Genomic DNA, 22,341 nt, shown 5'->3' on the forward strand with positions numbered 1-22,341 from the left:
AATCTAACTTTTGAGATCAGTTCCGCCGGCTAAAAGGCAATTTCTCACCGCTAAAAACATGCGTCCGTGCAGCCGTGGCATTTTTGGCTCGGATCTCTTTTAGGGTGTCCACTCGGGGAGTAATACATCAATGAGACCTTAAGTTTAATGTATTATTGAAAAAATCTATCAAAGGAAAGAATGTCGTTTTCTTCATCACCTCTAAAAGTTTGGGTGTCTTACTTTAATGAATTAGCCTCTGGGAGGTAATTAAGTACGAGATCATGATAGGCATGAAAGCGCCACCTAGCGGCGGACAAAGGCCAATGTTGGACAAAGTGCAAAGGCGTCGAGACGGACGCTTTTGACGTGTCGCAAAGACTCATTAGATCAGTCTGTGTATGAGTTTGACTGAGTAGTGTTCCCTTTGTGACTTTGTCTTTGTTTAATTGGAATATATCTCAGAGAATAGTCGTGTAAGGGATATCAGCACGAAAGGCACGACGAGATTCATCCGGATCTTTCTACGTAAAATAAACGGTTCTACAGAGGATCGGGTGAAGGTACTATAGCTCATAAAGTCAAAACAGAGCTTAACGACAAGAAATTGATGTTAGCTGCGTTTCAAGCTCCCTTATACCAGAGGCGGGCAAGCCGAATTGAGCCTTTCTGATTGGCCTTTTATAGGTGTCGCCTAGCCCGGGGTTTGGGGGGGGGGGGTGTTGGAGGGGCGTTCGAGAGAAGGCGGCGATTGCAAAAAATAACTTGGATGTAGTTTGCATCAAGAAAGATAGCTTTAGAACCTTGGTCCTCTTCCAAATGGCTTCTATATCCAGTAGAGTGTGATACAAGAAAAATAACAATAGTAACGCCCCTTGGAAATGTAGACCCGTCCGTTACCATGGTAACGGAAATAGGTACACGGCGTAATCTGCAGCCAAAAAATGCGGGGTGGCGCCTGGTTATAAACCCTTTTCAAATTTTTGCTTCAGTGCTATTCCTTGATTTTTTATGAATATTTTTCATTTTTATTTAAGTTTAATGTATTATTGAAAAAATCTATCAAAGGAAAGAATGTCGTTTTCTTCATCACCTCTAAAAGTTTGGGTGTCTTACTTTAATGAATTAGCCTCTGGGAGGTAATTAAGTACGAGATCATGATAGGCATGAAAGCGCCACCTAGCGGCGGACAAAGGCCAATGTTGGACAAAGTGCAAAGGCGTCGAGACGGACGCTTTTGACGTGTCGCAAAGACTCATTAGATCAGTCTGTGTATGAGTTTGACTGAGTAGTGTTCCCTTTGTGACTTTGTCTTTGTTTAATTGGAATATATCTCAGAGAATAGTCGTGTAAGGGATATCAGCACGAAAGGCACGACGAGATTCATCCGGATCTTTCTACGTAAAATAAACGGTTCTACAGAGGATCGGGTGAAGGTACTATAGCTCATAAAGTCAAAACAGAGCTTAACGACAAGAAATTGATGTTAGCTGCGTTTCAAGCTCCCTTATACCAGAGGCGGGCAAGCCGAATTGAGCCTTTCTGATTGGCCTTTTATAGGTGTCGCCTAGCCCGGGGTTTGGGGGGGGGGGTGTTGTGGCGCATGGGGCAGCAAGTTTCCTTGCTGTTTCACTGGCAGGGTATATTTTTACAGGTAGAGGTTGCTAGCGCTTCCCCTTTAAAGTGCTTGAGCGAGCTTCCTACTCAAACATTTTCAAGCAGGCTGTGATAGCCCTTTTCGTTATAAGACAGCTGAATGTCAATTTGCAGGATATATGCACGAGTATCCTAGCATGCAGTCGTACGACGATCACACCACGTATATGACCGGGCACGAAATTATAAATCTGTCCTCAGCGTTGCCTTACAAGGCTTCTCTTCATCAACCAAGGCGTAATAAAACTGATGTAAGCAACGCACAAGGGTCACACTTTAGGTAAATGATACTGATGCGTGTAGAATACAGAATGTATTACTACATGATTAGTATGCCATGAAGGGAGAAGACCATCAACGTAAAATTGCAGTATTGGCTACATTTCATAATCATAGTGCCTGCCATTTTTTCGCTTTTTTTAATTAAAGAGCAATGGATCGATGTGATGGAATCGTGTACTCTTAAAGTTTTAACGTCAATCAATAAGTAAAGTCACGTGATCTGCATGGCATCCGCAGACAAATCGGCCATGACCTGAGCGTGCCGGACGATACCATTGCCGTGTCTGCAGAGGGGAAGCTGGTCATCCCGGGAGGGATCGACACCCACACCCACCTGCAGTTCCGGAAGAATGGTATCACCTCCGTGGACGACTTCGCCCAGGGCACCAAGGCCGCTGCAGCCGGAGGGACCACCATGATCAGTAAGAACAATTCTTAAAGATCGTTTGAACAAAATTAGGGCAATATTGAAATCATACATTGCCATCATTTCTTTACATAGCGAGGTTAATACAATAGATTTGCATAACATTGAGGGAGGAGGGCTACAACTTCATTGCACCACACACTAGAACTGTCATCTTATAGACCTGTGTATAGTATGTTGTTGTATAAACAGAGCGGTCTAGTTTTAGATGTTTTCGGAAACTTAGCAGACCTTTTGCAGGTTGATTTGTAACAGCAACACGGTATGATGATGCAAATACATGGTTTGCATGCTAAAAGTGTCAATAGTCAGTGTTGGTGCATGATCTATAATAACCGCCAGGTGGCGCACCTGTACCGTGAAAAGTCGCACACTGATACACACTGATAACGAGTTCCTACTGAAACCCACACTTTGCAAATGTTATGCAGGACGTTCAGCTGATAGCAATTTTCATGCTTCAGTTACTTAGGCTGTCAGACCGTTGAAATTTTTGTGAACGGCTGCAACTGAAGGCTTATGGTATAGGACAACGTTGACAACAAATGGTGACTGTATGGTGGAAGGATTGCGATGAACAATATAAAGAGAGATTATCATGTATTCATATATACACTCTTTGTCTCTCTATGATCGTTTTACAAAATGACCGACGCATTTTGGCACACGTCAGTTTATTGAGAGAGTAGGATATACGATAAAGTTGGCCATACTAAATGTATGATTATTTTGTCCGTCTTGCTAAATGTATAATCATTTTGTCCGTCTTTTCCAATATCGACTGTGTTCTGGAAATTTCTGACTGTAATCTGCTTGAGTCCTACGCTATTGCATTGTTTTCCCTTGTTCAGAAGAAAATGATTTGTTCTAGATATTCGCTGAATATTCTAATGGCCTATGAAACATTCACAAACTGTGGGTCTTAGAAATGCCACATTATCAGTGTGCGACTTTTCACAGTGAAGGTGCGCCATCTGGCGGATGTTATAGATTATGCACCTGTACTGACCATTAGCTGGTCATTCATTGCTCATCATTAAAATTGTCTACCTGTCTACGATACTAGTATATCATTGGATAATTTCATCGTAGCAGACAGTGTGGCTGACGATTATTCTCTCTACAATGTTAAGTATACAATGGATCTTAGAAAATCATTTTTCTGACGTAAAAACATTTTTGTTACAGTCGACTGTGTTTTGGACAACTCTGACTGCAGTCTTGTCGAGTCGTACGACAAATGGCGCGCCATGGCAGACGACACTGTTGTTGGGGACTACGCCCTGAATGTCGCCATCACCAAATGGGACAACAAGGTCAAGATCGACATGGAGAAACTCGTGCACCAGCGAGGTAAGATTACCTGCTATCGATTGAAACATGCATGTGTTCAGTATAGTGCATAGTTTGAGAAAACCGCCAGGTGGCGTGCCTGTACCGTTAACATTGCGCATATTGATATTTGCGCTACAATTACTATCGTTAACATTCAGTTCATGTTCACGTTCAGAATCATGTTCAGTTTTAGTGCATAATTTGAGATTACCGCCAGGTGGCGTACCTGTACCGTCAACATTGGGCACCTTGGCATTTGTGTTACAATTACTATCAAAAACGTTGATGGACGTCTTATTTTACTCCTTCTTAGGTGTGAACGCCTTCTTAGTGTTCATGTCTTACAAGGACAAGTGGCAACTCACCGACTCTGAGGTAAGTTTTTGTTTCTCTTGTGTTACAATTGTTACTGAGACATATGAAAGCTGTAAAATGTATGATACGACATTATCTTCATCAATGTACGCCAACTATTTTGTGTAGTTCTGGTGAAAACGATAGGCGGCGTCCTTGTCACGTCAAGGTTATGAAAGTATGAGACATGTATTGTAGGCATAAGTTCAGTTTTTTTTTAATCATTTGTACAACAAAAAAGAGATAATAACATCATGGAGTACAATAAACAGAAAGGAGGGAGGGCGCCTAAAAGACTATCTTCATTTATATTGGTTTGAAATTGATTATTATCCTAATTAACAATGCTCCATCATAATAATGTTCATGATGTGGTTCATAAGAAGCGACAAAGATACTATCAACATAATAGAATAATGATTGATATAACGTAAGACAAGTTAATGTACATATGACTTGGATCTCTGTCCGCAATCAGATCTCATCATGAAAATTTAATGTCTGGCAAAAAGTTTAAAATGTCTGTTCCTAGCGGATGGATTTTAAAATGTGATCATTATTTCGCTTCACAGCTGTACCAGGCGTTTTGCCACATGAGAGACCTCGGTGCGCTTGCGCTCGTCCATGCCGAAAACGGTGACGTCATCCAGCAGGTAATCTAATAACATTCTTCTTACTGCATGTAGTCTGTCGTTTACAGCATGTGGTACTGTTGTGGGTCGCAAGGTGGCAGTGTTGATACAACTTGAGGGGTTGTGTTTCATCTATCATGATATTTGATGTGTTACTTTACCCAAGAAGGTTAAAATTTAACCTCCTTGCTATACCTAATTTTTGTTTATTCTCTTACGACATTTCTGCCGTTTAATGTCTTCATCAGGCCTACCAGGGCAAAGTCCTTAATTACTTTGGACAATTTGCCTATACGTCGCAAGAGAAGAAAAAATAAGATTGCGTACCTATGAAAACTATGTTGAATCTATGTATCAACCTGGTGAAACTATTTATGGATTTCAAGGCATTGCCTATGTGAAACAAACTATGGTATATAATGTAGGTAGGGTTCTGTACAGGTAGGAATATATCATCTAGGGGGAGGGGGATTGACTTACTCGACTTACTTGACTCTTTGCCCATTCGAGAGCAAAGGGCCTCAGTGAATTGCCTCCACTTTCTTTGGCCTCTGACGGTCTTCTTTGCCTCGTTCCATGGGGAGGGGCAGTTCAATCCTTTACTCATTAGCTTCAATGTGACTTGTAGTGATGTGTGCATCTTTATTTATGTCACTCCGCTACGCAATCAGGTCTATTAGGACCTAATAATTCGCTTCAAATCTTTTTCACCAAGCATGACCCTCTTCTCTATCCCTCCTGTGGTTATAATGGCTTTCAAACAGTTTCTAGGCACTCAAAATAGAGTTGTTTACCGTGTTAATGGATTTACAATGCCCGACCTAGTTGATCACTCACGTTAACACTTGATGTAAAAAGCACTCACGTATAGGACATTCCTCTTGCACCCAAGGCCATACAGAACTTTCTCATATGCTTTTACAGATTTACTTTTATAATTTTCCCAGTATTGGACACTGGGAAACTACTAAATATATTGTGTATACATTTTGTGGAAACGCAAGTAGGCAGTTAAGTCATTAGCACTTCATGTAACATTTCTATGGTATTGTGCGCTAAATTGTAATTCTTTATCATGATAGTAGCCATGAAGAGTAGTAATATAGTAGACATCATATTAGTAAGAATAGTAGACATCATCGCCAATATGAAATGAAACGCCCGTTATATTTCATATTCATTTTCTTTTTCATGACATCAAACATTCTTAATTTGCAAGTTAATCTGTTAATTCTGAATTAAAGTTGAACTGCAATGTCCAACACAAAAATTGGACTTACCGTCAGGTTGGGTTTGAATTTTTCTTCAATTCGTGACTTTCGGTAATTTGTGGCTTTCTGTTAGCTCGTGACTAGTGGTGCGTACCTAAACTCATATTCAGGTTCAGGTCCGGATTCAGGTCCAGCAGTTCAGGTTCAGGTCCGGACTTAAATAAGTCCGGACTTAAACACATCATTGCATATTATGTGTGCTAGAAATTTTTTTTTGGAGGGGGTGGTGCATATAAAATTGCTTGAATTGAAATGCAATGTGAAAAATACATGCAAATTATATACAGCCAGTGTAAACATGAAATGATTTTTGTCACTTTCCAGTGCAAATTTCACTGTCTGTGGAAGGTTTTAGATGGTTTAGAACAATAAAAGGGAATATAAGTGACAGATAGCTTTTTGCAAGTCCGGACTTGGCTCCGGACATTTAGTTTTTTTTTTTTGGACTTGGACCTAAACATTTTTAGGCCCAATTCCAAGTCCGGGCTTTAGGTACGCACCACTACTCGTGACTGTTGGAACGTTAAGTCGGGTATGTGATAGTGACTTCTTTAAACAATACGATTTTGTCGTTATGGTCAAATGAACAATAGACCCCATTCCAGTTACGGCGGCCATTTTGGATTTTCCGGGGTCATCCGGAATCATTGCACCAAAACGAGACTGGCCCTGATTGAAAACATGTACTATAGTATAAGTAGGATAGCTTAAGTTGTAGTTTTACCCCTCTAACTTGAATACTGCGTAATATGTGTAGAACAGATTGCCTTAAACATTTGATAAAAGATATCATGTTATATGTCATATCAATAATATTAACATCATGATGCTTGTTTCTATTATTATTTCCCACTGCTCCTGTGATGTATGTAGACAATGAGACCATATACACCAGCACCTTTTCACTGAACCCCAGGGTCGGTCATGATGCACAAAGAGGATTCTTACTGAGGAGCACAATTTTTCATCACAAATTTGTATCTTTTCCCTCAGTATATCATTTCCCTTCGTTTACATGAATGGAACATTTGACAAAATCTGAAAAAAAATATCATCGTAGGGAGTCCTGAAGATGAGGTTTATGTTGGAAAATAAGTTCCGTATGAACATTCTTGCTACATTCGTTCATACGCAGATGTACGCACACAACGTTTCTCATTTACATAATTTGATACGGACCTCATACGCACGTCTGAGCCCAGTTACAATAATCCTTGTTTATTTAACAAAGGTATGTGTTCTCTGAACTCTAATATTGGAAGATAAAAAGTCTCTATAAGACACTCTTGTGAAACTGACAATTGCCTACTTCAGTTTGAATTCGAGTAAGAAATATGATAGTACATTGTACTTATAGACTGAAACCCTTTTCATAAAAGAAAGAAACATTGAATAGGGATAAATATAGAAACATATATATATATATATATATCTTGGCATGTAGCATATCAAAATCAATTTTGGAAATCTAACGGTTGTAACTTGAATAACAATAAACCAGCTAGACTCAGTAGGTATCCGAAAGCAAACTCGTTACAGAAAATAACTCCCATCCTATCGTACTAGGAGGTCTTCTAGAATGGAGAAAAACATGATGTCGCATATCCATTAATGTTGTTTTGAGCGGTGGTGTTGGACGGATGTGGTGCTCTGGTGATCCGGAAGGTTCTTGGAAATGTCGACTGGCTTTCAAACGCTCCCATGGGTGTCGTACAGATGTATTCTACTCTACAGGACATGGTTACAGAGCACGCTGTATACGTGACAGTATTGTAGATTAGAAACAAGTGGAACCTTGTGATAAAACAAATATCTTGAAGTTCTTTCTTGGCGTCTCAGGATTTAGAAGAATATGATTCCAAATAGCTTAAATAGCTTTACCATTTTCTTTTTGTCACATTTCTATAAGTTCACATACAATGTACAAATACAGATGCATGTTTTTTTATCTCGGTGAAAATGTTTTAAACCAGTCTGTCCATTTTGTATGTTTAAAATATACCGTAACAATAACGCATGTCATATACCTAGTTATGAAGAAAGTAACTATTCTCCAACTTAAAAATTAGACTCTCCAAATTTTGGAGTCTAATTTGCCCAGTTTTCTTCAGCTGCTTGATTGCTTGGACACGTGACCTTTTGCACGTGTGACGTCAGCAATTGGTCAAAGGTTGTGGGAAGTCGATATCGCCTCCCGTCCCTGTTGAGGGATAATTGTGTGCCCTTTTTCATTTGGCCTCATTTACTCCTCTCACAAAATCATTATGTTTGAAATATTTCCAACAAAACTCCGGTGAGTCCATTTTTCGGGTTGAAGAACAATTTGCTTTTTCATAAAACCAACTTAGATGAGTTTCAAATTCCATGCAAGATACCTCGTTCTATAGTGTAAAACTACCAGGATTATGTATATCTCTCACATTGGCTACATGCAGGTGATTGTGATAAGACATGTTATATATTTCTCAGGGAGAAGACGAGATGATCAAGCAGGGAGTCGTCGGACCGGAAGGACACGAGCTGAGCCGACCAGAAGAGGTATGTGACCTATGACCTTAATGTCATGGCTACATCTTACTGTCCATCACAATTAGCATTTTAACCAATGAGATCATAGCATAAAGAGAAATTGCCCAATGAGAGTCTGACAATGCCGATTGCCTATTTCTTTAAAAGAGTTTGAGTCTAACATTGTCCTCATCTTGCACACAAGGCAAAACAGACCACAGGGACCGCATATATTACACATCTTTACGTTTGGGACCGCATTGTTAGCAGCGACACCTAGCTGCAGTTTGGAATAATCCAGTCAGCATTGCCCTGAGGTCACTGAAACATGGGCTGGGATATTTCAAAATCTTGGTTATGAATAAAGAACACTGTTATCATTTTTGATAATTTTTGTACACTTTCAAATCATTTTATGATGGTTTCGACTTTAAAGTTTCTTGACTATCATGTCAAAATATATGATAAGTTTTTTTTATTTTTTTATTTTAGGTGGAGGCAGAAGCAGTTCAAAGAGCCATTACCATAGCTGACCAGGTATGTTTGAAGTTTTTGCCGTTTCTAGATAGAACTTCGTAAGAATCGTAAAAATACGGAATATGGGTAGCCTAAATAATTTAACTTCGCCAAGAAGTTTATGTTTTCGTTAGCGTTGGTATGTTTGTGTGTATGTGTCTGTCTGTCCGTCTAGATCTGTATTTCTGTCTGTATGTCTGTCTTTCTGTGAACACTGCGAATCGAGGAGGCCTAGAATGGATTGGTATTTGGTATGTGGACAGGTCTTGATGAGACCTCAAAATGATTAGACTTTGGTGTTTTATTGGCCCTGTAAAGCAACGAAACTTCCGGTTTGGATATCCAGTGTTCTGAACAAGCTACGGTCACGATTTGTCTTAGATCTAGACTTCGCAACAGCATGCACAGGGCAAGAAACGATGAATGAACTTTCATGGTTTTGACCTGCTTTCATTTTTGGTAGTCCCCTATCGCATGTTTTTGATTTGAAGGTTGCCTTGTTCACTTAAGCTAAAATAATGCAAGGTCCAAACTTAATGAACGGTTAGATGTTAATATTGAAGATTTTCCACACCAAAATTTGCTTACCTTGAATTTTCAGTCGCGGTTAGATGTTGCTTTATGTGGTTTATTTGAATGTCGTACTTATGACGAATATCAAACGCTTTACATCAAGGATATCGTTAATTGGAAGCAGTGAGGCGTTGTGTACTGTGGCTTCGTTTAATGCAATATCCGGCACTTAATGTTGTTTTCTTCAATGACGTATTTATGACGATTATCGTCTGTTTTTCCTCAGGCATGTTTTTGATTTGAAGCACTGTTGATTTCTTCGATTCAATGAAGCTAGTATAACACGATATCCGGCATCAAATGAACCATTAGATGTTTACTAAGGTTATTTATTTCTGCAAACAGCGAGCAGATTATTATTGGACTCAGGACTTTAGATAAATTATTGTAGCCTTTTACAGCTTTTACAGCATACATAGCTGATATTTTGTGAAAAAATTCTCTGGTACCTAACGGATCATATTGACCCCCAGCAGAGGTCTTTACGCCTCGTTAAAAATAGAAAAGTCTTGAGATTTATTCCCCAAATATTGAAATTTTGTGGTAAATCCTAAGACGTTTCGAGTCAGTCTTGAGATGACAATACTGAGATCTTCTTACTGAGTCTCAAGATTCTTCAAAACGATCTCAAGATTTTTCCAGACTATTTCAAAGCATCCCAAGACTCTTCCTCTTACGACGATTACCGTCCGTTTTTTCCTCAGGCAGCACTGTTGAAGCACTGTTGCTTTCGTCAATTCAATGAAGCTAGTGTAATATAATATCCGGTACTAAATGAACCGTTAGATGTTCCCTGAGGTTATTTACTTCAATGAGATTTCCCGCCCTTTCCGCTAGGCCAACTGCCCGCTGTACGTGGTGCGTGTGATGAGCAAGGGATCTGCTGACGTCATAGCCGAGTGTCGAAAGAAAGGTAAGGGCCCGTCAGTCCTTTCATCCGTAATAATGAGAGGATTTTGAAAGAGATGGGATAAAATGGTACATCTAATGACACCGCTTAGAAGTACATCATTGTAGCCTTAAGGGTCAAATTGCAATGTAGAATACATAACATATCCGCCAAAAAACAGTTATTTAAGCAACTGGGTATGCTCTTGAAAAATCGGTTACCCAGTTGTTTGAGTAACTGTTTTTTGGCGCATCTTATTACATGGAGGTCTAAGCTTCATCGACGAATAATAAAATTGTCTACGCTGGAAAAGAAGTACAAAAACTGCTAAATACGTTTCATAATGTTTAAAAGGCAGTCACAAGCATGATTCGTGGTTCACAATGCGTTTGAGAGGTTTACACAGTATGTCTATATGGTGTTAATGGGAAAAGAAGTCCCACATATAAACTGATCGTAAATTTGGCCAAAATGATGAAGCTAATGGACTCCTTTGGTTGTTTGAAGTAACTTCTTCTGGTTTCGTGTACAACTTCAATGAGCTGAAGACTCTGGCACGTTGGGGGTAGGGGTAACTCTTGGTATAGAGGGGGTGGTCATATAGTTTTGTAATTTAGATATGTATATGAAGGAAAGTCAGAGCCCAGCTCTCTCAAGTTAAATGGCACTGACAAAACAACGGGTTTGTATTTGTCTAGTCTAATTCAGTGGAAATCGGGAGAACCAATACATAGAACAGCGAAACATTGCAACAAAGGATCAAGTGTACTTAGTCATAGTCTTCCTATGGAGGTAAAGGTAAAAAGGTAGCCCAATATCCTTTTGAGACCGTAAGGACAGTGGGTTGTTATTTTTTATCCAACGTATGTAGGTACAGTATTGGAAGCTGGAGACCAGCCTTCTACTTCCATTGCCTTAACTTTTATCTTCGCAACGGAAGTCAGGTACCCGTTTTACACATTGGTGGTGTGAGACTGTTTGTGTCAAGTGCCTTTCCCAGTAGTACAAGATCAGCACATGAAAGTCAAAGGATTCGTACCCACCAGGACCTCTTTGATCTGGGCCTAACTCCCTGCAGTTAAATGCTTCGCGGCTTAAACAAAGTCCTATTAATGCAAATTTGAGGTTCGTTTTATGTGGTAACATGTGACTGAAGAGCACGCAAGGCGCCCTTTCCGTACCTCCGGACCCCTGCCGGTTTTTGGAATGCACTACACCCAGGGATGCTTCCTCAATTCATAACCAGATCCGGCATCCTCCGCTTCAGGGCAAAAGGGTATAATTGCTTGTAGAATTTCAACTGATTCCGTGTAGACCTGGTTGTCTATTGATTGACAAGCGTACAATGTATGTTTTTCCCGAGGATGACAGTGAAGTACCCTGTAGATACGTAAGCAGGTGCGCTTCAAGAAATCATAGAACATTATGTGTTTTTCGTTAGTATGAGTGTTGAGTCTGCTGTTGTCACTTCTATGGCGTGCACGCTGCGTGTTGACGTGAGAAGAGTCACGATTCCTGTCAATGTCACGCAGAGATTCTATATTGACTTTAGAGATAGTCGTTCTTTATACACGATTTCTTCTGTTAGATTGTAAGGCACAACTTGGTTAGGAGTATATCGTGTTCCTTAGTGTGGCTAAATCGCGCTCCTGAGGAGGGGGTCATTAACCCCAGCCAGCGAGAGATTGTGTAAACACAGGCTACGTGTCCATATGGTCACCTCAACTCTCATGTACATTGATTTAACTATTTAACCGTTGGGGTACAAGAGAAGATCTGGCAACCACGTTTCCCCACACTTTCTTCTTTTCTGTTCAGTTTTTCATTCTCTGTTAGCATCCCCCCATCTTTTCCGTTGTCTATCTCCATTTTGTCCCACAAAAGCCTTACATGATAGTACATCATATGTGATAAGTATATTATAGAAAACCAAATTTGAAGCTCATTCTAACAAAAATGTAAATTCCAGTATATATCTAATACATATTTTTCTTTGCTTTGTGACGTCAGCAACATTACCTGCGTAGCAAGAATTCTAATAAAGACGTACGATGTCGCCCTACACCTAGATAAATATTGTCGCCATATTCCCGACATTGATTTTTGGAAATTTACGATAGTGTGTTCTCTAAAAGTATAGTTAGACGACCATGTAACACACTGAAAGTTATCAAACGTTCTTTAGTAGTAAGTGTAGCGCTTGCGGTGGCGGTGGAACTGCTGTTGCGTGTGTTGTTAAGATCAAAGAGACACAGGTTACACGTCAACAAAGCTTATTCATTTCTGTATGGGGAGGGGCATTTTTTCATGTGGGGCATTTCTACAAGGGCCTTTTACATGTTCATACTATGCCTAAGCCGGCGGTTGAAAAGTCTGCGTGTGTTGTTGAGATCAAACAGACACAAGTCACCCAGCATGTTTCCCTTGCACACGACAACAAAGCTTAGTAGTATTTTTAAGAAGAAACTTCAAAGGTTGAATAAACTTCAAATGCTGTTACCTATTTCGTGAGTCCATAGAGCATGGGACTTGTTGCTCTAAGTTGTAGTTATTTCAAGTAAACTCCAAAATCGTACATATGATGGTCTACTTACTCGGACTGATCTTCTTTCGAATTCCTGCCCACTGATTATTATCTCCACTTCTCGAGCAGGCTACTATGACAGCAAGGCCACAATCATTAAATCAACGATCGAAAGACAAAAGAAAACGTCTAACGTATGATTTTGTACAGGCCATGTAGTATATATATATAGTCTTTTGTCGACTTGATTAGACATGTCAAATATCTAAAGATAATGAAAATATGTCATGTTATTGGAGCCTATTCCTGCCTTCATATGGCATGTTACAATTTTAAAACCGTTTAACGTTTATTTTGTACAGGTTTTGGGGTGTCTAAACCCGCACCAGGCATGCTAAGGATCGACAAACAATGTTGAAAACGTTAAACTTTTTTTGCACAGGTTATGTAGTGTTTGGGGAGCCCATTGCTGCCAGCCTTGGTACTGATGGCACCCAGTACTGGAACACAAAATGGCGCGAGGCAGCAGCTCATGTGACGTCACCACCCCTCCGTCCGGACCCTACCACTCCTGGATACCTGATGGACCTACTCGCCAAGTGAGGATTTTTAAAAGATATTTCATTGCCTAAATTTCATTGCAGTCTGTTTTGACGTGCCTGCTCATAATCTAGATTGAGTATATAGCTATTTGCATAATTACGCTGTCAGGTGCACTTTTTCACGGGGTACATTTTCTGAATGGGGAAACACTTTGATTCTGGGGGACATTTTTTCATGGAGGACATTTCTGCATGGGAACACTTTTTATGGGGGACACTTTTTCATGACATGGGGGGCATTTCTGCATAGGGTAAGACTTTTTTCATGGCGGACATTTCTAGAAGGGGTTTTAGCATGTTCATACCAGGCCTGTATCGGATTTGGAAATGTCGCGTGTGTTGTTAAGATAAAACAGACACAAGTCACCCAGCATGTTTCCTTCTGTGCACGTCAGCAAACCGTAGCAGTATTTTTGAAAATAAACTTCAAAAGCATGAACAGACGTCTGTTGACTGTTGCTTCATCTTCGGTACATCCACAGGGCGTGGAACGTGTTGTTTTAAGCATAATGCTGTAGTTATTTCAAGTAAACTTCAAACTCGTATAAAAAGGCTTTAAGAATCCCAATTACTCACAGGTTGTTGCCTTTTGATTTATGATAAGACACTTCTTTTCTGCTCATTAATTTTTACCTTAATAGAGGTATTATTTTCCATCCGTGTCATATTTGTCAAACGTTTGTCCCGTATAGACCGAATAAAAGCGAGAAATAGGTAGAGATGAATAAGATTTTTAAAAATCACAAAAACTCTAGATATTTCAAGAATGTATGAGACCTGTGAAACACTAGCTTCGCAGTCACGTGGCGCGGCAGTAGCTGGTTATATCACATTGAACGACCTGTCACACATAACCTTAGCTTGCAAATGGTATCTAAAGCTATCTAGGGGAATGCTCCTGTAACTGTACTTGATGGTAACGAGTCCCTTTCTACGATAATTCTAGTAAACTACGAATACTTGAGCACGTCAATCCTTGGTCGAAAAGTTTGGTACTTAAAGGCATAACTATTTATTGTTATTAGTATAATTCTTCCAACACAAAAATATACACGGATTAACACGTAAGCGGTATAAACCGTGAGATGGTGGGCGTTATAAACTTTCTGGCACGTTTGATCAATTGCTGACGTCAGGTATCCGCAAGATCACGTGTTGATAAGATCACGTGTCTGTAACTCTCGCAAGTTTACGTTCTGAAGTGATTGGCCATCAGTATAAATCCTGAAAATCGTTGAAAATATGATCTATTTATAGTTTTATGTTGGAAGAAAGTTTAGAATTGCACTATGATTACTACCAACACAGATGAGCTTCTCTGATATTTTTTTTGTTCTTGTCTCTTGATCTTGCCTCTCTAAATTTTTCCCGTTCCATACCTCACACAGTGGTGACCTCCAGGTGACCGGGTCGGCCCACTGCTCATGGACCACGGCACAGCGAGCTGCTGGGCAGACCGACTTCACCAAGATCCCGCACGGCGTTAACGGCATCGAGGAGCGCATGTCTATTGTGTGGGAGAATGGCGTGGTGAGGCGGTCGTGTACAATGATATTTTCCGACTTTGCGTTCCATTATATCTAAAATACTGAAAGATTAACTTAGTTTGATTTGGATTGGTAAGCTAGCTCTTTGTTTCCCATGCCATTATCTTGTTTCAGCTTGTTTGTTATTGCTGTTTATTAGACCAACATGTAGCCTTCAATTAGTTTCCTCCGTTGATGTTGATTTAATTTATTTTGATGTCAAATCTGTGTTATTGTCAGCGTTGCTTATGATCAGACCATATTATAAAATATCATATCAACTCACCTATACATCAATATGCAAAATTGAAAAGTCCAATTGTTAGGCTATTGTTTGTACTAACTAGGTATGCTACTGATATAACTGAGTTTGAGTCCAGCTGAATAACTGAAATTCAACATATATATGAACAATAAGCATTAAGATATCGGTGAAAGAAACATTAATCATCAAGATTGTAATACAAATTTCTTTATGACTTGTGTTCTCTCAGGCCACTGGGAAGATGGACGAAAACACTTTTGTAGCGGTGACCAGCACCAATGCAGCAAAGATCTTCAATCTCTATCCTAGAAAGGTACGTCGTATGGGTTCGCGAAAAGTGAAAACAAGTAAACTACCTAGCGGGGTAAAGTATTGTTATACGAGAGGGAATATGTCAAACGTACATGCATTTTGGAACACGTAAATATGCATCGTTTAAAGAAATAAAACCCATTTTAACGCTGGATATTTCAGTACATGTATACATGTTTTATTCTCCAGGGTAAGATTGCAGTGGACTCGGATGCAGACATTGTCATCTGGGATCCGGAAGCTGTTAGGACCGTTTCCGCAAGTAGTCATCATCAGGTAAGCGTAAGCTAACAGATAGGCGTTCTCGCTGTATACCACATACTGTAAATGCAGAAAAGTTCGCGGTGGATTAATGTTCGCGGTTTTCGCGGTGACCACTTCACTGCGAACTTAAAACCACCGCGAATATTTTTCTATAATGGTATTAGACTGCAGTCTATGGTGTTACCGCGAAATTAAAACCACCGCGAAAAGTCCTTTTTCCCGCTACCGCGAAATTAAATCCCCGAAAACTTAAATGCATTAACAGTAGCTAAATATAATTATGGTTAACGCAAAGCATAAACGTTTGGCATATGCTAAAAAAGATAGGATCAAGTTCTTCTTATTGCATTGTAGTAAAGCACTGCTAATGTTAGCTACAATACAACAAAAAGTGTCGATCGTTGAGGAGATCATTTCTTCCAATGTACATAGTTGCTATTAATACTCTGCTGTTGAAATGTAGTGGGACATAGGCTTCACGTGATATCTATAGGCCTTGGTATAAAGCTGCTTTATATGCCAGCATTATGTTTGCTTCCCCTCCATTATGTTATTATGAAGATTAATAAGTAAACAAATAAATAAGTGGATACTGTTTTCATTTCAGGCGTCAGATGTAAACATTTTCGAGGGGATGGAGGTCCACGGTGTTCCAGTGGCCACTCTGTCCAAGGGAAAGATCATCTTTAAAGACGACCAGGTAATAAATGCATTTCCACAATTTAAATATTTATTACTTAATATATGGAATGCAAACAACAAAGACAAGCAGTTTTTTCAAAGCAAATGGAAAATATCTATCTGCGGGATTTGTTATCAAGACGAACAAAAATGGGCACTTTGGCTATAAAACCTGCATTGTAACAATATAACCGTAGTTTGTAATATAAAATTCGAGGAGAGAAGGGATGTTGGTAGGTTAGAAAAATCAAGGAGCGCTTCTCGGTCCTCTGGAGCATATAAAACACACATAGAAATGTCAATTTCTTTGCTGTTGTGTAATACATTCGTTATGTATATCACGCATATCGCAACATTAGCAGATTGTCTGGCAATCGAGAAACGTTAATCAACGTTCCGCCTGCCCTTTGACTTTGTTACCAGAAATAATAGCCCGTTGGTTCCACAGCAAAGATATGAGGGGCAATGAAGTAGGGCTTTAATGTGTGTAATCTGATTTCAGATCGTGGCCAATTCGGAGGGTCACGGCGTTTTCGTGGACAGAAAGGCCCACTGTGATCATATCTACGGCAGACTGGACGCAAGAGCAAAGGTGAACGCTTCCTTCCGCGGCAATTTTGTCCACTTCAGTGCAATTGCTAAGACCAGTCATTTGCTATTTTACGGATTAATACCAAATGATGGGGTGGAACTACGTTATGGATGGGAGAGAGAGATGGGTAGAGGGAGAAAGAGAGAGAGGGAGAGAGAAAAGTTGAAAAACTATCTTCAGAGTTCTCAGCACTTATAGATCTAGAACGTTCAACTTGGTATTTGGATTACGTGTTCATTGAATAAATCAAGATACCATGGCCATTTGAAAGATTACTTTTCAGCCTTTGTATCTCTATGTATCATTGCCCGCTTAGAACAATATACTGTCAGTGAGTCTATTACAGCCTATGACAATACTACGCAAACAGAAAATAACGTACAAAAAAAATAAAATCATCCTTTCTAGAATCTGCTCTCCAGAACCAGACTCTTTCTAATTCAGGCAGAGACAGTCTGAGTGTAAACCGCATCAACCAACGTTGTAAGAACAAGACTATAACCTTAGTATGGCTATGCTACAAAGTTGATCATCTGACATCTCATGAATAGATTTTTAATCAAAGAAAACAGTTTGTTCCTGCGTTGTAGGTAATCTCATTTCTCCGATGATAATCATATTATGTTCTTCACATTAAGCAGAACGAACAGATCCGAAACCAACAGGATCTCATCTTAAAGATAAGAAGATTCTCCTCATCAGGGTGTTCTTATCTTACAGTACCTTCTGCCACGGGCCGTGATCCGGATGGAGCATGACGGGCCCGTAGCGCAGGCGTCTCCGGTTGTAGCTGCCGGGTACTCGGCCCGGACCTCCCGCCCACGGAACCTGCACGCGTCCCAGTTTACACTCTCTGGTAACGGGCTTTTTTTTACATGCATTAAGGCTTAGGTCCCATGCGTTTCCAAACAGAGGTCATGTTTGGCACCTTTCTGGAGTGACAAGAATGACATAAAATTCACAAAATGTAAAAAATGATTCAGAGCCTGGTTTGTGTACATTTCTAGGTATACCTTTTAATTTTTCGTTTCTTAATAAAACATTCCGTCCGGGCCCGGGTTTGGAAATGGGATCTAAGCCTAAAAGTAGAGGAATCTTTGTGGTATGCATGTTTGTTTCTGTCTGTGTATGCTTCCGGGTATATGTGGTCAGCGCAACTCTAAAACATCTGAATCGCTTGTGATGATGTTTGGGAAGGGTTTGGGAAGACAAAGATCAATGGAATTTTTGGGCCCCTTGGTGTGTGCCCTTTGTACTGCAGCAGAACGAAAATAAAATTGCATTCCTATTGCCATCGATTGCTCTCCGAATGAGAATGACAATCACATTTTGGACATACATGATTACATTTTAACTACCGTCATAAGAACATCATTATATTCATTCCATACATCCTTCGTTACCTGGAATAGAGAAGTTGGAATAGAGAAGTTGTTATTAGATTTCATGCTTTTTGTCTGTTGTGGTGCTGATAACGAAAGTGATGAGTACACATAGCTTAACGTTAATAGACTTCTGTTTAATGACATGTAAATCCAGTTAGTAGATTTCCTGATCCATTGAACGTGTGTATTCTAGAAAAGATTGGAATGTGGAACGATTGTCGTGAAGTACTCAATCAAAATTGAGCAAGGATTTTAGAGACATTGAAAATAATTGCAGATCAAAGAAAACATGCATAAATGTATTTTTGCTATAAATAAGCATATGCGTAGTCAAATATTGTGGTTTGAGCTTCGTTTCTCTGGTTCATTTTTTTTAGGAGGCAGACAGGCTTTTTGCCTGTTTGCCTGACCTGCACATGACTTTTTATGGTGAAGGAGGGGTGTGCAATTCCTTCTCCATCCTCTCGTCTACTGGAGCACTAACTTTCACAGGGGCAACTGTATGCAACGTGTGAGGCGGCTCCAGCAGATGCAGCTTTGTTGTTTGGAGTATCCGTCTCCTAGGAGGACTTCCGACGAAGGATGTAAGGGGTTCCTCCTACCCCCGATTCGTGTGCCATGGCGGGTGCCGCTCATGCCCGAACATGCCCCTAAGGCCTGTCTCGGCCACAAATCCCCACCAAGGCCACACAACGCCACTAGCCGCAGCTAGATACTCATTTACACCTGAGTTAAGTGAGGAAAGTCGTGTAAAGTGCCTTTCCCAAGGGCACAAGATCGGTGACACGGAAGCTGGATTCGAACCCGCAACCTCTCGGTCTCGAGCCGCAAATGCTGCCACTGCGCCGCGCGGTCCCACTGTAATCTGGTTCATAAGACGACACAATCTGCAATGCACGCACCAATTACACATCAAGTACAATGCAAATCAAGTCAGAATTTGAAATCGAAATACGAAGAACTCTATGCATTTCAAAACAATATTTTGAAGATGTAATACATGGCGTTAATCTAATCAGGAAGTGTCACTTCCAAGTGCCATCTTAGACGTCACGATGACGTTGGTTCTGCTCATCTGCATTTTGTTTGTTTGTTTGAACCTTTATTTATTCATGACAAGCTCAAATAGGCCTGCAGGCCACTTTTCACTGAGGCCAGGATGCCGGTAATGATCAGATGAAATAAAACAGAGATACAGATTACATCGAGTCCTAATAAATCTGTCAACATGTCATATATCACGAACATATTCATGGTACAAAACATAAGTAGAACGAATGCTCAGCGTACATAGTCCGTGTCCGTTCGTTTTGGTCAGTTCTTCAAGAGTCTCAGGTCGGCTTTGTGGCCGTACGTTTTCCAAGCTCTCCCACACAAAAGCATTCAACGTCTAACACTGGCATTTGTTCCGTCACTAGCTAGCTTCTCTGGCAACCTGGATGCCGATATCTAGGATACGATTTCCCTGTTGATTCTCACTTACGAGAAACATAACCTTCAGTTTCACCAACGCTTGAGCCAGGACACCCTTGTTGCTATTGCCATGGGGTCCATTTGTTTAAGTTCAAGCTGGGGAAAAATGCGGGCCCACTCTCTGTACAGGAAATCCTATGAAGGATTTGGGAATTAATGTCTCTCAATCTGTACCACAATCATTTCCTCCTAGTTTGTCCAACGATCAAAGAAATGTCAGGATGCCCTTACTGCTATTGTCGTTGGAGTCCGAAAGTTGAAATTTAAGCTGTAATGGGAAAGAAGCATGCGGGCCCGCTTTTTGGTCAGGAAATCCTATGAAGGATTTCAGTTGGGTATTTAAGTCTCTCATTGTGTACTACAATCATTTCCTCCGGTTTGACCAACGCTCAAAGAAATGTCAGGATGCCCTTACTGCTATTGTCGTTTGAGTGGAATGTCGGACACTTCGGCCCCCTGGCAATCAGGACATTTTGGCCCCAAGCCGAGGACACTTCGGCCCCAAGCCGAGGACACTTCGGCCCCAAGCCGAGGACACTTCGGCCCTGGGTTAAGTCCGCGATAGTTATCTAACACGTAACCCGAGTTGACTAAATAACGTATAATTTTAGGACGCATGATTTTACTTGTAAAGTACATTATATAATGTTCTCCTGTCTACTCGAGAAAATCGCCACTAGTGATTACGCTTTTTTGCGTTTCCGGGGCATGAAGATCCCAACTTCGATTAATTCATACATTGCATAGCATGCCCACAACATAAGAACTAGCGGGGCCGAAGTGTCCTCTGAGCCTGGGCCGAAATGTCCTCGGCCTGGGGCCTAAGTGTCCTGGACATGGGGCCGAAATGACCGGGCCGAAGTGTCCATGTGCCGAACTGTCCTGATACCGTTTGAGTGCGGGCCCGCTTTCTGTTTTCAATTGGGGATTTAAGTTTTTCATTGTGTACTGCCATAATTTCCTCTAGTTTAACCAAAGCTCAGAGAAATGGCAGGACGCCCTTACTGTCTCACTTCATTAAAAGAATTACCAACTCATGAAAATATTTACTAAAATGATATTTCTTTTTCCAACAGGAGATACAAAGCAGGGAGACGAAGACGAGATAGGCACGCCCATCAGCAGACGTAACCGCAAACCAGCAACACGAGTCAATGCGCCACCAGGGGGACGATCCTCTCTCAACATTTTCGAGTAAACTCTCTAGCACATAGAAATAGCTAGCATAACCATATATAAGCGACTAGGACTTAATGTAATGTAGTACCATGCTGTACTTTCCGAACGCCCGTCGTAGGATATTGCGTGATTCTTTACCATTAAAAGTGAGAGGGTAGATTGTAGTGAAAAAACAAACATCCGATATATCCGTATCATGCGGTGTATGTTTTAACCATGTGAAGAATATCAGTATTCGTATGAGTGATGAAACGAAGTTTTTGCGAAGGTTGATGTTGTTTTTACCCCCCTTTCCTATCCTCGTTGTACGATGTATAACAGTTATGTCCCCATTAGCAAGAGTTCATCATTAAAGTAAGCACGTGTTATTTACGAGTAACGGAGCTCGAACATTGTACCTATTATGTGATTATACTGAATGGATACTGAATTCTGAACGTGTACTTTTTAGATAGTGAAGATGTTGTGTTCACCATTGACGCCAACAGTCCCCGCAAGTCGTCGCAGAAGCGTCAATTATACAACCCACGTGCTACCATAGGGAAAACGTGTCGTAGAACTGAATGGATGTTGTCGTAGTGACTCTGTTGTTAGAGATAGTAATTGAGTTGAGTGGGCAAAGCCCGTAGTCTCTGGAGTAGAGGAAATTCACACGACGTCCGTAAGCGTTCCTGGATAATTCAATAACCATTTCTTCCGAGGGTAGCTTATTGCCCTGTAATAAAATAATCGAAAATAACACATGGCTGTAGACGCAGGCTTGTGTAGTCACTTTAGATTAGGACCTCCGAATGTAGCATTAGAAGACTTACAATTTTTCCACGGAGAATTACACTTATGTGACATATCATTGGGAACGTTCCAAATGTATTACGTACGTTTTCGCGTTACCAACAAAAGGCCCATGTCACACATAATACACGCAGGCAGGCAGCAAACTCTCAAAATGTTATTGACATTTGCACTAGATTTGGGAGTTATTTGGAAAGGCAAAACATTTTCTTTATCTTCCTTGGTATAGAATTCCTTATTCTATTCAGTCTGCCTTGACTTGATATTTCATAGGAGATGGCGCATCACTGAAAACATCTTTTTTGTCTTATTTGATTTGCATGC

General features: G+C 40.5%; 1 protein-coding gene across 1 annotated transcript in view; it reads left to right on the forward strand.

Annotated features, from left to right (window-relative positions):
• Positions 1 to 21,966, forward strand: part of LOC118405811 (dihydropyrimidinase-like) — a 33,406-nt gene extending 11,440 nt beyond the window's left edge. The window contains exons 3-17 of the mRNA XM_035805580.1: positions 2,155 to 2,339; positions 3,533 to 3,697; positions 3,993 to 4,054; positions 4,606 to 4,686; positions 8,406 to 8,474; positions 8,937 to 8,981; positions 10,371 to 10,446; positions 13,389 to 13,545; positions 14,937 to 15,078; positions 15,569 to 15,652; positions 15,841 to 15,927; positions 16,523 to 16,615; positions 17,099 to 17,188; positions 17,909 to 18,044; positions 21,123 to 21,966. Coding sequence (XP_035661473.1) covers positions 2,155 to 2,339; positions 3,533 to 3,697; positions 3,993 to 4,054; positions 4,606 to 4,686; positions 8,406 to 8,474; positions 8,937 to 8,981; positions 10,371 to 10,446; positions 13,389 to 13,545; positions 14,937 to 15,078; positions 15,569 to 15,652; positions 15,841 to 15,927; positions 16,523 to 16,615; positions 17,099 to 17,188; positions 17,909 to 18,044; positions 21,123 to 21,244 — 1,594 coding nt within the window. The 3' untranslated portion in view covers positions 21,245 to 21,966. The remainder of the gene's footprint in view (positions 1 to 2,154; positions 2,340 to 3,532; positions 3,698 to 3,992; positions 4,055 to 4,605; positions 4,687 to 8,405; positions 8,475 to 8,936; positions 8,982 to 10,370; positions 10,447 to 13,388; positions 13,546 to 14,936; positions 15,079 to 15,568; positions 15,653 to 15,840; positions 15,928 to 16,522; positions 16,616 to 17,098; positions 17,189 to 17,908; positions 18,045 to 21,122) is intronic.
• Positions 21,967 to 22,341: the final 375 nt, after the last annotated feature.

The sequence above is a fragment of the Branchiostoma floridae genome, chromosome 18 (genome assembly GCF_000003815.2).
Source record: "Branchiostoma floridae strain S238N-H82 chromosome 18, Bfl_VNyyK, whole genome shotgun sequence".
NCBI lineage: Eukaryota > Metazoa > Chordata > Leptocardii > Amphioxiformes > Branchiostomatidae > Branchiostoma > Branchiostoma floridae.